Consider the following 18,441-nt stretch of genomic DNA (forward strand, 5'->3'; position numbering starts at 1 on the left):
CACGCTTTTATTCATTCTTTCAATAAATATGTGTTGAGAGTCTACTGTATAAAAGACACCGACTGGGCTAGAAACCAGGAAACAAACAGGGCGCATGCCCTCACAAAGGCACCCAGTGGGCATGCACGACAGACTTCCTCAATTGAACATGGCTAGTACATGGTATCTGCTGAATAAGGAACAGGCTCTGGGAGCAGACAAAACTAGCTTTGAATCCTCATTTAGTCACTTGATAGTTGAATAACTTGCATGAACTCCTTAACTTCTCTGAGCTTGAGTTTCCACAGAAAGGATGTTAAAACCTACTTTGCAGGGGGTCAGTGGAGATTAAAAGAAGAATCTTCGGTCAACTGCCCTACATCATGCTATGAATTATGTAGGCACTTCAATAAAATGGAAGCTTCTCTCCTTAGTTTACTGTTTGTTTGTTTTTTTTAAAAGATTCATTTATCTTAGAGAGAGAAAGAGAGAGAGCTCGTGAGCAGAGTTGGGGCAGAGGGAGAAGGAGACAATCCTTAAGCAGACTCCTTGCTGAGCTTGGAGCCAGACTCAGACTCAGGGCTACATCTCACGACCTGAGCTCATGACCTGAGCCAAAATCAAGAGTCGACTGCTTAACCGATGGAGCCACCCAGGCGCCCAACTCCTTAGTTTACTGTTACAAAGAAGACAGCGCACTGTGAAATTCCTTTGCTGAAACTTCTTTGTTGAAAGTAATAAAAGAAACACAGAGTTAATATATTCTACCTGTTGGGAACTTCATCAAAGAACCACAACAAAAAGCTAGTTATAAAGAAGAGATCCGTCAAACACTACATCAAAATAATTGAAGAATGTGATTAACTTTAGTATTTATTCAGTGAAATTTTGAAAGAATAACACATCAAAAGGGAAAACCTGAGTAAGAAAAGTATTTTCAATGATGCCATGTGGAAAAGAAGATGAAGGAATGCTGCTGTTATGTCAAAGCAGTGAGGGATGTCCAGTTTGGCACTAATAAGTGAGCCACTCCACAGAGGGAAGCCAGAGATCAGAGAGCAAAGATGAAATGCAGAGAGCATGAGATAAGGCGGAACATCATAACAATAAAAACGACTATCATAAATTGCAGTACAGAGCAAAGACAAACGAATACAATGCAATAGATTTTGACGGATAGCCCTAGATGCCCAAGAAACAAAATTGTTTTCCAAAAGATGATGAATTAATCATGAGATAAATGTCAGTGGCACTTCAAGGGCACATTAGACAGAGTCTGAAGTTAGGTACAGTGGCACTTACTTAGAGTTTATAAAAAAAAGCTGCTAGAGCAGTTTGAGCAACACTGTGCCTAGAACACTTGAGAAAACGCTATATGGCATTTGTGTCTGACGGCAGAGGCTGGTCCTGCAATCTGAAATATAACTGAGGCAGGCATTCCAGCATTTGGTGATAGAAATATGAATTGTCTGTTTTAGGGAAAGCTGAAAGTAGTATTATGAATTAGGTTACACACTATGAATAGGTTATACACTATGAAGTGATCTATATATTGGTGGAGTAGAGGTCACAGAACGAATATATCCTTTATCCTTAATTATACACTTTTTGGTGTATAAGGCTGTATTTGCTCGCTTTGAATAGCACCTTGTTACTAGTGTCTGTCAAAGAAAAAAAAAAAAAAGACACCTGAAAATGGAAGATAACTGACTAAGGAAAAGAAAAGGGAATAAATACATGTTCTGAGCATGAAACAAAAAAATAGAAGTAGCTCATGCTTCTATATATTATGAATGAGAGTTCACTTGTGCTGAAATAACCTCAAGCTCTCAGGCCATGGTGAGTTATTGTTGCTTTTGGATTGTGAGGAATTCATAGCAGCCTCTTGGTTCTTTCTGAGCAAGGTCTTCTATCCTTCTAACATTGCTAGGGAAGGCTGACCTTACTCTAATCTTCAAGAAGATTATTGTAGATTTCTTTAAAAATTTTGTACAAAACACCATGAGATGCATTTTGGTCATAATACTGGGGCCCTCTTCATAAAATGATCTTTGGAAAACATGTTTCCCTGCTGGGACCACTATATTGTCTAGTAAACGAAGAATTAAATTTATACAAAAGGAACACTGTATTTCTTGTAGAATGTAAGTGCACTAAATAATCTGCTACAAAGTCTTTTGAAAAATTCTTTGATGCTATCAAGTATAAAATACAGCTAGATTCAAAACTTCAGTTGGATTTACTTTTCATATTTTTGCTTTCCTCCCTACCCCCAGACAAGACAGTACATCAAGTATAAGTGGGTATTGTAAGAAAATATGAGAGAATGATTTATAGGAATCACACATTAGAATAAGGACATAAAGGAAAGGCTACAGATTTCAAGCAAATTAAAAGATGAAAAATGAGTACTCTCTCCTCAAAACAGTTTTGAAATACAATATAAAATATGTTCCTGATATAATAAAGAAACAATAAAAAAAATGAAATAAGACAATAGACAAGCATCACAGATAACATCACTGGAGTACATGCCAGGTGCTGAACAAGTCACGAAGTTCTTTACAAACCTAAATTTATTTAATGTTCTTGGCAGCTCCATGACATTGACACTCATCATCTCCATTTTTTTATGGATGAAGATGTTGAAGCAACACAATTAGCAAGCAAGTGGTGGAAGAGAAGCTTGAAACTGGACTAGAAATATTGGGTTCCAAACCCTGTGTGACAAACACTGCAGGAAGAGTCAGAGGACGCAGGTTCTAATGCTGCTCATCCAGCAGTTCGTTCTAGGACTGAAGATCTGCCCCCATTTAGTCTTAAAGTTGAGGACTTCAGAGTGATCCAACTGTTGAAATGTCTATGGTCAGTGAATCAGTAGTTGCTGGGTTAAATCAGGGGGCAATGGGACCATGAGGAGGACCTTTATGTTTACTAATGATTGATTTGGACTATTACTCCCTTATTCGTTTCCAGTCGGTCCTTTTCCTTTTAAGTGTCCTCAAAGTGTCCAGAGGTAGGCAACTAGGTGAGCCTTACCCTAGACAGGGTTGGGTAAAGAGGGAGTAATAGATCAAAATTAGGTTTAGAGAGAAGACATTGTTATGATTATTCTCTGCCTTCTAGCCCAAAGTCTTCCTAAATGAGTAATTTGAATGAGTCACATTCACTCTTTTCTTGGTATGTTTTAGCATTGACCTTGATGACTTAATGCTGTAGAATCTAGCTCATTACGTTGCATACTTGCTTTGGCAGCATATATGTTCTAGCTTATTACATTGCATTTCAACTCCTAAGATAAAGAGTGCACCCAGTTATTGCTAAATATATACATTAAGGCAGGGAAGAATACTATACCATATATACTGAGAGTATTTTCATAAGCAGTGAAAATAAACCTTTTGTTTTTAAAGTGGTGACCTTCATTTACCTTAAAATGAATAAAGTTGCTTATTACTATTAATAAATGCTATAATTGAATTTTGAACAGTAATTTTGATATAATCATAGTACATTAAGACATTACACTAAGCAATTCATATGAATTATACTAATTAATTTATTGGTTAAACAACTCATGGAAACGTGATACAGGAACAGTAGACCATCAGTGATTTGCAGAAGAAAAGCCAATGTCTTCCAAGTATATTCACAATATCTTATTAATTTAAAAAAAACAGATTATAATGCATAATCCCACTTTACAACTACATGGTTGTGTAAATCTGTATCAGTACATCGAAAAGTCAACTATCACTGAATTTCAAAAAAAGTGATGGCTCTTTATGGATGATATGATTATAAGAAACACATCTTCATTTAGAAAAATCTATACTCTCTAAATTGGCTATAATAAACATGAGGTTTTTTTCCTAATCATAGGTAGGCAGGTAGGCATTTTTTTAAGAACTGACATATCACTAAGTACAAGCAAGCATGCAAGTGTACTTCACCCAGTTGTGCTCCCATTTCGTATATGTGTTTAATTATAAACCTAATATCTAACTAACTCATAGGCCTGAAATTCTTAGAGCTGAACATGGGGAATGCAGTTCTTTACTATCAAGTGTTCTATCAGTTTTCTTCACTTATAATCACACTCAACCCAACCTAGACCAGGAAAATTTGGGCAGCAAAAAGGAAGTATTATTTCTACTGAAACTCCCTGATTTGAATAGCAAGCATGCAGTTTTTCCTCATCATTTAAAGACAAGTATCAGTGATCTTGGTAAGGTCTAATGTCCCAAGCAATGAGATACTTAATTCTAGACATGTACTTACTTAACTTTTCTATTTTATTCACCTATGTATAATTTTTTTAAAAATCCCACATAAATCATACAACTTACTCCCTTGGCTTTGTGCTCACGAGAACTCTTAGAGGCTTTCTGCTGTTTAAGCATGATTTCAGGAAGCAATCCACTTCATTGAAAGGTCTCATAAAAACTAGGTCACCATTAATAGCAAAAATCTTTTTCCCAACTTCCATGCCAGCCATCTAAGAGAGAAATAGAAAAAAAAAATCAAATTATATTTTAAGATTTATTTATTTTTATTTTGAGAGAGTGAGAATGAGAGAGAGAGAGAGAGTGTACATGAGAGGTGGGAGGGTTAGCGGGAGAAGCAGGCTCCTTGCTGAGCAGGGAGCCCGATGCGGGACTCGATCCCAGGACTCCAGGATGGTGACCCGAGCCGAAGGCAGTCGCTCAACCAACTGAGCCACCCAGGCGCCCTCAAATTATATTTTAATAAGGAATCTATTTTTTTTCACAGAATTAGAAGCTGAAAGGACCTAGAACTTACAGATTTTTGACATTCCAACACATCTGCAATGTTTTTTATACAATTTCACAAAATAGAACTGTGGGGGAGATAACACACTGACTCTCTTTGACCTAGTTTTAAATTTGATCACCCATCTGCACTGAAATTCCCCGCCCCTTCTTTTATGACTTAATTTTGTCCTCCCCGTGACCCCCTTTCTATTGTATCTTCCAGTTCTTTTTCTCATTTCATCCTCTAAACTACAGTCAAACCCCAGGTTAGTTTTTTTTTTCTTTTACTGTGTTTTCCATTTATATCCAATTAAGTCAGAGAGGTTCGTTCCACCTCTATACAGCCATCAACGACAACCGAATAAGCATCGCCAACATGACACAGCACAAACATCTCCAGGGCAGGAGAGAGGAATGACCTGGAAGCCATGGAAAAGAACTCCAAAAAGCACAGATTGCCAGAGGCTGAAAAGATGGCAAAGAAGACATCATCTCTCCATGCCAACCAGGCTGCCATTCTTAACCAATTCCACTGCCCCCGAACTACATGTTGTTTTAGTTACCAGAGAAATGATGAAAACACGGGTGAGAGCACTTAGTGACATAGTTAGATCTACTTTTCATATTTCTGCTTTCCTCCCTACCCCCAGACAAGACACTACATCAAGTATAAGTGGGTATTGTAAGAAAATATGAGAGAATGATTTATAGGAATCACACATTAGAATAAGGACATAAAGGAAAGGCTACAGAGTTCAAGCAAATTAAAAAAAAATTTAATTTTGTGCTCTAATTTAAAGCTGTGCTCTAAGAACACCCACAGAAAATGTCTGGGAGAAACATTTCCTTCTTGCAGAAAATTACTAAAAATAGTCTTTTGTTGGCCCAGCCCACTAACAAAGTATAAGCTGACCAGAGTTATTTCATTTGAAATTAATGTGCTGTACCTAAAACACTGTCTTGCATGAATTTGTCTTTTGGTAAAAGACAGAGACCTTGGGCATTAGCCAATAGGAGGGTGGATGGAAGTATGCTACTAACTTTAGGCCAGGTTCAAAGTTAAAAGTCATGCTTCATTCATTCTCACATTCTTTATTTAAGATTTATATATTTAGAAGTTTGCTTGAGGATTAAGGCATTTTTACAAGCCAGGCAGCAAGGTGAGAATACTTTAAATCTGACATATTTGGGATATAACGTTCCCAGTAGGTTCCATGAGAGCATATTTTGTCTCTTTTATTCACTGTTATATTCCCAGAGCCTGGAACAGTTCCTGGCATATAAGAGGTACTAAATAAATAATCCTGAATGAATGATCAGGAGATTCCTTTGATTAAAGGCTGCTGAGGTGAGAGAACATCAAATAGCATTAACCTAATGAGAAAATAAGTCAAAGCACATGCTTTACTGATGAAAGTTATATTTTTATAAGACAGCCAAAAGTGATAGGAAAATAAAAGACGTAGCCCTAGATTTAATGGAACAGGTATTTGACATACATAGTACAGTCCCACTGTATGCAGTCTCCCCAGGGCTCCAGGCTAGAATTTTGAACAGGGAAGTCCCAGGGACATGGAATGAGACATGTGATCTCCCAAGGTCAAGAAGTTCAGTTATGGATCTCCAACTATCTGAGTACATGAACTCTGTCACAAATCCCAATCGTATCTGGTACAAACTCAGAATAAGATTATTCAGAAACACTATTTTCAATAAAGATACTTAAAAGCTGATTTCAATTTGTTTAGAACCTTTATATTTGTATGTCATGGACAACAAATTTAAATAAAAATGCTAATTTACATTACCTCAGCATTAGACCCCTTTTCTACCAACTTTATTATTGGAACTTTATTTTTGTCTTCTAACCCAAAACCATAGCTGCCTTCATTGGATTTAATCTGAAATGCAAAATATTAACATTTTTAATAAAGGAACTATGAAAAAAGGTACAAATCAAACAGAATAAATGAAGAAAATTTATATAACATATTGATAAACTTACCAATAATGATTTGGCTATAACATTTTCCACAACTTTTAAGTCATGTTTCATAAGTCGATGCTTCATATTTGATCCTTCCATTTCCTCATCCGCAAAAAAACGGAAAAGTAGGGGTTCATCTCTGAATTCACTTTTTTCAAGGACTACAAAAACAGAGATTCAAATTGTTCCAATTAATCCAAAAATTGAACCCATTTTTCATACTAATAGACATTCAGTAAACTAATACCTGTCCCATAACCTCAATGTAATACTCTTAGAAGAAGTTTCATTCACAAATATTCCTATGATATTGTTCTATTTCTTTCGACAGCTTCAAGCTGATGTTTCCTTTAAATTACTATTAACTAAAGAGTTTGAATTTTTAAGTATTTTTTCAATGTTAACTTTTTTTTTTAATTATTTATTTATTTGACAGAGAGAGAGCGAGCGAGAGCAGGAACACAAGCAGGGGGAGTGGGAGAGGGAGAAGCAGGCTTCCTGCTGAGCAGGGAGCCCAATGCGGGGCTTGATCCCGGGACCCTGGGATCATGACCTGAGCTGAAGGCAGACGCTTAACGACTGAGCCACTCAGGTGCCCCAAATGTTAACTTTTTTGTACTCACCCAAATTTAATAAAAAAGATTATATTGAATCAAAAAATGTATGCAATCCAAAACATAGAAACCTACATTGTTTTGAATTTGTAGTAAACATTTGAAGTGTGTTTTTAATATCCTGAACAATTATGGGAAAATTCAAATGGGTAAGTGTTGCTCTTATGTGTATGAGCAATTCCCACTGTGGTCACTTTTATTCCAACACTTCAAACCAGAAATACATCTTCTGGGTGAAATGTGATTTTAGTTTCCACTAATTCCTAGTTCTTTTCTGTTTAAAAACATTGTTCTCAGGGTGCCTGGGTGGCTCAGTCAGTTAAGCGGCTACCTTTGGCTCAGGTCACAATCCCAGGGTCCTGGGATCGAGTCCCGCGTTGGGCTCCCTGCTCAGCGGGGAGCCTGCTTCTCCCTCTGCTTGCCTCTCTGCCTACTAGTGCTTCTATCTCTCTGTCAAATAAATAAATAAATAAATCTTTAAAAACATTGTTCTCAAATAATCTTATTTCAATAAAGGTCATTTTTTCCCTTTTATCTGAACATTAGTATTTTCCCCCAAAGTCCCTAAGATTAACCTGTCAAAAATAAGGCTAAATACTGATAGAATTTATATTCGGTGAGATCCTGACAGCTGCCAAAATGTTTTAAAAGAGAAATCTTCTCTATTTCTATTTATGTATCCTTGGTACGTTAAAGCGTACTCGTTGGAACAGGGTGATTCATTGAGCAGGGTAGCTAAAGGGAAGACACTGGTCCCATGGCACCGTACAAGGTCTGGCTTTATGATGAGGCACACCTCCAGGTCTGGGATTGATTCTGGGTGTGACTTTGGGAAAGTTACTTCAACTCTTTGAACTGTAGCTTCCGCATCGGTAAAATGGGGTCAATAAAACGTTCTTCATAATGTACAGAACTAAAAATGAGTTAAGCTGGTATACAGAAAGCAATACAAAACTATTTTATTTCATTATTTTTACAGAGTTCCAAATAATAACTGTTGACCAGATGATATATGTATTGATCTTTGGATGGAAGACTGGCCGGCAACTTGAGTTAACAAATGAAACTATCAAGCACAAATTAAAAAGTAACACCTTACAGTTGACAACAGAAATGAGAATATACTTGAGATCAAGTTAGGTCTTGCCTATATGACCCAAGCACTTCCCCCAAACTCACATGGTGTTTTGCTACTGCTGTTTTCCTCCACAAAATAGTCTGCCTAACAGGAGTGAGAAAGGACATCAATGAGGCCAGGCAGCAGCCAGATTGGTTGTGCTTTATTAACATAGACTTTTGTAGGGAAAACTTTTGTTGTTAACTCAATATTTTATTTTTTTGGTTAATTAATTAATTAATTTTATTTGTTTTTTTAGAGAGAGAGAGAGCATGTGCACATGCCTACGAGCATGGGAGAGGGCCAGAGAGGGAGAATGTCAAGCAGGCTCCACATCGAGCACAAGTCCAATGCAGGGTTGATTTCATGATCCTGAGATCATGACTTGAACCAAAATCAAGAGTTGGACACTTAACAAACTGAGCCACCCAGGTGCCCCTAACTCAATATTTTAAAATAAATATTTAGATAAAATGACTGTTTGTTGATGCTTTAAAAAGAAAAACAAAATATTTGAAGGTTTTCACCCTGATATTATAGTTTTAATTCCCTATAATAATGTCATTTCTCCCATTCAATAGTTTTTCAGCAAGGACTAGTATTTCTCTAGCACATCTCATACAGTGCTCTAGAGATAGTGGGATGTAATGGAATTCCCAAATGAATGTATGCTAACCAATGATACTCTCAACATCACTGAAAGTTTTGCTATACTTCGTTCTTCACAGAAAGATAACAACCTTGGGGGTGCCTGAGTGGCTCCATTGGTTGAGCAATCAACTCTTGGTTTCGGCTCAGGTCATGATTTCAGGGTCATGAGGGGACTCCTCAGAGGGGAGTCTGCTTGAGATTCTCTGTCTCCCTCCCCCTCTGCCCCAGTCTCTCTCTATATGAAATAAATAAATCTTTTTTTAAAAAAGGTAATAACCTTCTGAAAGTAATTGACCAATAGGTAGAAGTGTTATCAAATATGTGTTTATAAGCATATATATATTTATATATATGTAAACAGTGAAAAAGACTGGGTTTGTGGAATATATAAGATGCTATGAATAGAGAGGGAAAACTAAGTCTCATTATTTTTACAAATTTAGGCGTAATGAAGTCATCAAACAAGAAAAATAATTAGTGGCCAAAATGAAACAGATTTTTTCCAGAGATTTATAATTTTATCTCTGAGATAATTTTAAAAGCATTTTTCTAAAAAAAAAAAAACTGATTACCAACCATATATGCTCTCATTTAATCATTTTAATATATACTGGCATTAAAAAAAACATGAGTCTAATCTAAAATAATTTCAATTTTTTTTAAAAGCTACTTAAAAAAAAATCTTCTAGTTCAAGCTTTTGCTCTTCTGGAGTCAGTCTAGAAAAAGAGAAGAGAAGTCATGGCAACTGGTAGATAAAAGCAACTAGACATAGGAATGGCACCAGAGGTGAAATTGAATGCACATGTGACCCAGCATGGACACATGGCAAGACCCATACGGTCTTGCTGGTTCATCTCTAAATGACTTCACTAAACAATGAGGTACTCCCAGTGCCCTAACAAAAACAAAAGAGTAAAATACATCTGTAAGCTTCCAGAATAAAAATCCCTACCATGGTGCATAAATCCATTGTCACAGAGTCCAACACCAAATATCATTGCCTCTTCTCTGGTGCGGCAATCCCCCTGTTAACCACAAAAACATGGCACAACTTAACAGGCAACTAAAGACTTTGTTGTATCTTTACTGCATTTGACGTTCCCAGCACTATATGACAAAAACATTCATTTCTTAGGGCACACACTGCTTTCATAAGCTCATGAGGCACCTAATTGCTATAAAACATTCACTTGATTATAAAAACATCTTTTTTTGACATTAAGTGAAAAACAAAGATATAATATTCCTGAGTAAAATCATACTGTATTAAACATGAAAATATATAAATAACTAAAATTTATTGCTACCACAAATGATCCCATTCTCTTATTTTTTCAGTATCGTATCCTAATTGTGCAGCACGAAAATATCTATATATTGAAAACACACTAAAGTTAATGAAAAATCATTAGGCATGATCTCTGCTATCATATTCCTTCTACCAAATGGCCTTGTTCTTTAAGGACCCCTAAAGAAACCTACTAACTTGGGTGATTTATAAGACCCCAAAAGTAAATTGTTCAGCTGAGCTGGTAAATGCAAGCTTCTCTTTCATTATCTTGCAGAAAAAATAATCAGATCATATACCTGAAGCAAAAATGAAAGCCCAATGCAATCTTCTGTCATGTTTTTATCTAGAAAACTATTTTATTCATGTAAGTATGGATTCATATATAGAAATAGGCATATATACATATGTGTGTGTGTGTATAAACTTAACAGTTGTAGGTTTTGTGGTTAAGAAGTGCTTTCTCATTTTATTTCTTCCTAGTCAGGCTGGTCCCCTACTGTTGCCTGAACTCTGTGCTTATTTTCATCCTTGCTTTCACTCACAATCATTCACACCTACAATGCATGTTTTGCATGTTTTGTCCACTCATTTGTTTTAAAATATCTGTTGTTAGTCCTAGCAAGTTATTCTAATGTCCCTGTGCCTTTTCCTCTGTTAGATAATAATTCCAGTAAGTAATAAACAGTTGTGAAAATAAAATCTGGAGAGATGTAGGGACTTGTCCAACTTTGCATAACCACTTATTAGAAGAACCATCATCAGATGCTAGGTTACCTGAGTCCCAGTTCATCACCCCATTTTCTACTACATACAATTTCTAAGACATTGTTGTAACAGATCACTCAGAAAACCTGAAGAAAAAAAATAATTGCAACGTGGTCCAGTTTTTGGGTAGCTTATTTATTCTTCTAATGCTCACATTTGAAAAGTGAAACAATGCCAAAAAGGAAAAAAGAAAAGAAAGCTGCTCACTGATTTCCTGAGTCAGGACTTTAAATATTTACTAGGCACCAACTTTTGCTTCGAAAAAACTTACTTCAGTTTTCTCACATAGTCAACATATACTACAAGTTCATGTGAATTCTATAAGATTATAACTTCTATGTGAAATGCCAACTCTGATACCAAGTACAGAACCAATTCTAATGACACATATTTGACCATAATATTATAAAAGGCTCTGACTCGAGTAAACCCACTACATGTATGAATTAGTTTTTTTATCTAAAAATAATTGCTTGGTTTAATCTAAAACTTTAACTTCCAAATAGAACACATTTAAGTGCTATAAATACAAAAGTAAGCAGTCTTTAATAGTCTAGAAATTAATATTCAATAATAAAAGTCTCAAAATTTATGTGCACAGATGAATCAAATATGAATTAAACATTAATATTTGAAACAAAGAACATTTTATGATTATCAAATGTTATTCCCATGCAACAAAGAGTAGGCCACTTTCTTTAATAACAAAAAAGTAAAACCGCTTATGAAATTGACTCAAATATCTAAGCACGACAACATTACAACCAAACAATATCCCCTAACAAAACAGTGAGTTCTGTCAAAGTTGTTTTTTAATCAATGTTAAACATTTGATCATATATTAGCTGACTTAGTATGATAAAACATTTAAATTTATATTTGAATATCTAGTATGTTGGGGTAGATGCCCTAATTTGCAAATAACAGTTTCTCAATACCTGCTGTCAACTCCCACGTTCTGAGAAATGGAGCAACAATAACAATAAATTTTGTAGTTTCCTATTTAAAATGTATGTAGATAAATATTAAGGCTTATATGTCAAAGCACAATTATCTAACAGAAAGGCACAGGGAGATTAGATAACTTGCTAGGACTAGGAAACATATCTTAAGACGAATTAGTGAACAAAACTTGCAAGAAATTTTAGCGTATGTGAATATGTATTCTTCAGTGATATTCAAATTACACTTAGGTTTTGTTTTTTTTTGTTTGTTTGTTTTGGTTTTGTTTTTAAAGTAGGCTCCATGCTGAGCATGGGACCAGCTTGAACTCACGATTCAGAGATCAAGACGTGAGCTGAGATCGAGTCAGTTAGGTGCCCATACACTTAGTTTTTTTGATGGATCTCAGTTGATACTTTAAAGACAGGAACATCTTCCTCTTGAAAAAGCATATAGCATAAAAATTAAGTTTGAAGACTGTTAAGTCAGATTACCTAGATTCAAATTCTAACTCTGTATTAGCTGTATGAACTTGATCAAGCTATTTCACTGTGTCTCATCTGCACATGGTGACAAAAAAAGGGGACCTAAATCCCCTCAAAGCTTAAAGCAGCAGTGAATGTAACTCAGCAACTTCTATTTGTCTGTTTACCTGTGCAATTAACCAGTCTATCAGTTTGTTGGCCATGACTACAGATTTGTAGGTTCTTAAATGGTAATCTTTATCTCTATAAAGGAAAAAGAAACCAAAACCCGTAAGAAGAGGGTAAGAACAGGAAAACATTTCATTTAATATCAGTGTGCAACAGAGAAGTTTATTAAATATAATCTGAATCTATTATCCAAGTTATGTGCAAATGACAGAGGTTTATAAGTATACATAGCACCCGAAAACTCCTTCATCAGCTCATATCAGAAGAGACCCACAATGATACCAAAACAAGACATTTCTCCTTTGATATGTTCTTACACCCAAGTAGATTATTACTGCTATATTATCTGGTAAAAACTTAGCTAGAAATACAATATCTCATTAATAAAAGAATAACAAAATGGAATTTCTTCCCTTAAAATCAAGATAGTCTACAAAAAAAAAAAAAACCTCATCAAAATGTGCAGAATAAAACAACCCTTTTTATTCCTGAACTCTCCAGGAAGGCTGGATTTGGTTCAGCCGCAGTGGGAGACAGCAGGCCCGTCCTGAGGTAAACATGCTGAGAACCCTGTCATTCATCTTGTCTGATCAGGGCATGGACAAGTGACACCACATCCCTAGGGAACCAAAGGAACCAGCTGATTCTACATTAGCCTCTCCTTTCAGTAGACTTTCCAGATCTGAGAAATCAAAGTTAAGTTAGATACCAACAAGTACTCTTGATCAGAATGGGGCCCCCAGGGCGGAAATCTATAATTCATTCATTTTGCAGGCCCAGATCAAAGAGAAAATGACAGTTTTTTCAAAATGTCAGAAGATCTGAACCTCAGACAACTTGAAATGATAAATAATTACTAGCTCTATTCACAGTTCTTTAGCCCCTGTCAGCAACTGACTATACTGACATCATTTTATCCACTCTCATAAAAAAAGTCCCTGAAAAATGGTTGATATTTCTAAGATTTTTGTAAAAAATACACTAGGTTAGCCAGTAATCAATAGCAGATTCCTTTTTTAAAAAATCTTTAAAAATAAATAAATTAATTAAATAAAATCTTTTTAAATCTATCTCCATGTTTCTGATACCTCACTGCCTACTTCATCTTGGTTTTCATAAGCATCACTAAGAAGGAAAAGGATAGTCAGCCTATTATAAAACACATGTGGGTCGGTGAATTCTTCACCCAAATAATTTTTCTTTTTGTAAGCTGAGTTCACACATATTAAAAGCATGACTATCATACATTCCATCTGTTTTATGGTTTTTTCCCATAAATTTTTCCTTGACAACTCATAAACAATTGTCATTCCTAGCCAAAGAACAATTCCTTCTTATCAGCTCTTACGGAATGTAACTTTCTTGGTAAGAAATCCCATATGGCTAAAATATATTTTCAGAGCACATTTTCTCACATACGAAATCTACATATACACAGGTAACATGAAAACTGTAACCATTACTGTTTTTATGAGTTTAGCAGAAAAGACAAATTTAGGTACCCACTTGCTATTGATTGAAGTAACCATCTTTTAGTGTTAGGTTATCCAAAATATTTGCAGGGTAGCTGTGCTAGAAATCTAGTAGGGAATCAATAAATATAGGTTCATTTTCACTACTTTTTACTTTAGGAAGCCTGTTTGTGACAGGGCACTTTCAGGAGTGATGGGTAAATTTTGTTTCTTCCTCCAGGATCTGCACTGTGTTCTCTATAAAACATCAGTGAGCATTCCAATACACTTAAACAGCCACTTCTGGATTTTTTTTTCTTGAGTTCTGAGTTTCCTTGAAATTGGAAACCAGAATGAAAAATAAAAACACAGCACATCAAACATTTAGATTCTATAGCCATGACGGAAAAGCATCTTTATTCATCTTGGAAATGGTACATCCATTTTTTTTGTCCTGAATATTAAATTTCAGTCAATATGAATGATATCTGGCCATCTGAAATTAGTGTAACATCATACTACATTCTATCAGTATATATTTTATAAAAATACAATAACACTCCTGAACGTCTCTTCTATTAGTAATCATAACACAAAACTCAGTTTTCTGCTGTCTTTCTAGAGAGAAAAACTGAAAATTAATTATGATTCCACTTCAAAAACAAGGGCATATCTCTTCAGAAGGAAAAAATTGGTAGAGAATAAAATTATAAAATTTTACTTATTTAATTTACCAAAGTAATTCTTAATTTTCAAGTACAAAATCTTTCCTTTGGATGAAAGACTATTAGGAGGAAATATTGTGAAAATACACATCCAAGAACTGATTATACAATTTAATGGAAAAAAAATCAATATACAGCAATCATAGTGGTATTTATAGTAAATAGTATTTCCAAATCCTCTCCCAGTCAACTATTATTTACTAAATATTAACTGATTGTGGATTATTTCATTATCAAGTCTATAATTTAGTATGGATTGACAAATAATTTTAGAAATCAGAATAAATAGAGTGGAAAAAAACTGCATAATTAGAGCCCCAGAAAATTTAGAAATATTTTCAGATCAATTATTACTTAAAATAATCTTTAAAAGTAAAATTTTCACTTATGGAAGAAAAATAAAATAAACCAAGAAGTTCCAGCTGAATAATACTTACCTAATAGGCAATATAAATATTTCCATGTAAGTCACCCAGAACTTAGAAACCAGACTCACCTTATCACTGGAGTAAACAGACTATGAAGACGGCAATATAATCTCACTCCCTATTATAAAATAAAGATGTCAAAAACAAGGAAGATCACTCAAAGGACAGAGCAATGGAATTTTGAGACAAATCCACTGTCAACATTCTGGAATCATTATATAATCTCTACCACTTTAAAAGTTATTCAACTGTCGTATTACATCAGAAAAATAATATAACTTAAATAATTAAAAACGGGATTAAATTGTACTATGAATCTGTCATATACATATGACACATGCAAAGTGTTTTTAAAATTATTTTTCTTAAAATGTAAAATTTCAAAGTATTAGCAGAAAATAATTCTATGCAACAATACCTCACACTACGCATTCATTATATGTCAATATAAATCTTGTCAAGTGTGCAAAGAAAACTGATGTTACATAAATTTTATATATTTATATATTTTTTAAATTTATTCAAGTATAATGGCCATTGTTGCTACATGTGACATACTTTTCAGTGGATATAATCTGAGTGTGCAATTTCATTAGTTCCATTTAGAACTACACAACAGAATGAAAAAAATGATCTAACCCTAGAATTCTCTAAATAGCAAGAAGTAATTGAGAGGCTTGCTTATGAATGCCATTTTCTATACCAGAAGAATTTTTTTAAGTCTCTCAACAGCATTTTATCTTGGTGAAGTATGACAACATGAGTTCTGCTATTGATAAAAGGTTCTGGGAGAGGTTGTTACCTTTGAAATCACGTCCTGCATCTCATTTCTTGGATAAAATGTTCCATCATCATAGCGAAATCTATATAACATCTGTTCTGGCTTGAATTGATGTTTATCAGTAACTAAGAACATAGAACCAATATATTAAAATACTGACAATCTAAAAAGAGGAAAACAAAAACAACTAAATTTATAAAATACATATTCTTACATACTAAAATTTGTAGTTTTACCAAAAACTTTTGTTTCCCTAATGCAGTAATACTAATCCAGTATTCTGACAGTAAGATTTTGTTGTATAATGCATTTACAGTTTAATGATGCATTTCAATATAATGATTTAAGAAATAAATTGAGATCAGCAATATTCAGTTAGCATAGTATGAGGGTGTGTGCAATGTATTATTTTATTTATATAAATATACAAAGTTGTGTTTTCTATTTCTTCACAGCGCCACAAAGTTGAGCAAAAAGTGTCCCTCAAAGAGCAGATAATCTAACTAGTGAATTATAATTCAATTCTCAGTTCTAGAAGTGAATTTTAGTATTTATCTGTTTTATCCCACAGCCATCAGGCCAACACCACACATACACCAATCTTGACCATTTATTCTGTGTTTAGATCTCTGGAGTAGATTATATAATTTCAATATGTAACTTCTTCCAAAATGTCAACAGTTTTCTGAAACTGAAAAATGCTTTTCCTACATGTCACTTAATATTTTTGCCCTCAGTGGAAATGAGAATGGTCATCCTTCACTTTCATCCTTGAGGTAAGAGTTTCATATTCATAAAGACTCCTATTTAACTTCCTCTCAAGTTTTCTTTTTTTCCAGGAAAAGTATGTTATAGACAGTCTAACAAAAAATGATTGTTTGTGGAGGAAAAACAAAACACAAATTAAACCTCGAAGAGTTTATATTTAAATGTTTTCTTTACAGGGAATGCAACATTTGCAGAAAAGATAATTTACCACAGTGGGCTCTGTTTTCATGATTAGCTGGAAGACTTTGACCTTTTTGTTTAAAATGTTGAAGGGGGAGAAAAAGTGGTCAGAATCAATTTTCATGAACTACATTTGGTGAGGGGCGCCCGGGTGGCTCAGTAGGTTAAGCGTCTGCCTTCGGCTCAGGTCAGGATCTCAGGGTCCTGGGATCAAGCCCCAAGTCCGAGTCCGAGTCCGAGTCCGAGTCTGAGTCTGAGTCTGGTTCCCTGCCTAGCAGGGGGTCTGCTTCTCCCTCTGCCCCTCCCCACTGCTCATGCTCTCTCACTCTCTCACTCGTGCACTCTCTCTCTCTCATAAATAAAATCTTGAAAAAAAAATGAAGTACATTTGCTGAATCCAGAAGAAATCCAAAAGACTTATCACACGTACATACACGTATGTGAAGTTTCAGCTATTTTACCCCAACCTACCCAAACCATGTGCATGGCTTGCAGCCACCAGATCGACACAGGACTGTTGCCAAAGAAAGATAGACAACACAGCCTTTTGGCATCTTCTTATTTCCAGATCAAGCCAAAAAGAAAAAAGCATGTGTGAAAGAAAAATAATATCGAGAGAAATATTTTGCAATCCTATGGCATGTTTCGAGACCAGTTATTTATTTCTTCTCTGCAGCCTACCTATTCTAATTTTTTTTTGAAAAACAGTAATTGTTTAATAATATCATTTATTATAGACAGCATTCAGATTTCACCAGTTAGGTCATTTTTTAAAAAAACTGTTCATTCAAATCACAATTCCAGATAAGGTCCCTTGTGCTACCGTTTTTTTTTATTATTATTAACAACACATAATGTTTTATTTGTTTCAGGGGTACAGGTCTGTGATTCATCGGTCTTACACAATACCTATTCTAATTTTTATCCCCTAAGATTCACTGAAATAAATTATTGTCTTGATATTTCAAAATTCAAGGAAACACTGGGCCCAAATGTCTCTCGCCATAATAACATAAATGGTGATTTAAAATTCCTATTCAAAATGGAGTGCTTAGTCATATGGCAAACTCTTACAGGACTTTGATAATTCATCTTGGGTTAATCTGCAACTCTTAGCTGTTGCCTTGGAAAAACAGTGAATCGTTCTGCATGCAAATGCACTCCCCCAACTTCTCGAACATGAAAAATGGGTTTATTAACCGTTGAGAGTGCGGGTCGTGTGAGAAAGGTTGCTTAACATTGTCTTCTAAACAACTGTGCAATACTGAGATATTACTAGGGATACAGCTGGCTTTCTAGGTGGTGGGAAAGGAGTGCTGATCTGTAGTATTCA

The 18,441-nt window shown here is 34.9% G+C and overlaps 1 protein-coding gene across 1 annotated transcript in view; it reads right to left on the reverse strand.

Moving 5' to 3' along the window:
* PREX2 (phosphatidylinositol-3,4,5-trisphosphate dependent Rac exchange factor 2) overlaps positions 1-18,441 on the reverse strand; it is a 294,568-nt gene that overhangs the window by 148,712 nt on the left and 127,415 nt on the right. Inside the window, exons 12-18 of the mRNA XM_028111247.2 lie at positions 16,182-16,285; positions 15,448-15,497; positions 12,775-12,850; positions 10,077-10,149; positions 6,760-6,902; positions 6,563-6,655; positions 4,329-4,477 (exon numbers count right to left, since the gene is read on the reverse strand). Coding sequence (XP_027967048.1) covers positions 4,329-4,477; positions 6,563-6,655; positions 6,760-6,902; positions 10,077-10,149; positions 12,775-12,850; positions 15,448-15,497; positions 16,182-16,285 — 688 coding nt within the window. The remainder of the gene's footprint in view (positions 1-4,328; positions 4,478-6,562; positions 6,656-6,759; positions 6,903-10,076; positions 10,150-12,774; positions 12,851-15,447; positions 15,498-16,181; positions 16,286-18,441) is intronic.

Source organism: Eumetopias jubatus, unplaced genomic scaffold (assembly GCF_037043125.1).
Source record: "Eumetopias jubatus isolate StellerSeaLion01/CBP00866 unplaced genomic scaffold, mEumJub1_p1.0 scaffold_4, whole genome shotgun sequence".
Taxonomy (NCBI): Eukaryota; Metazoa; Chordata; class Mammalia; order Carnivora; family Otariidae; genus Eumetopias; species Eumetopias jubatus.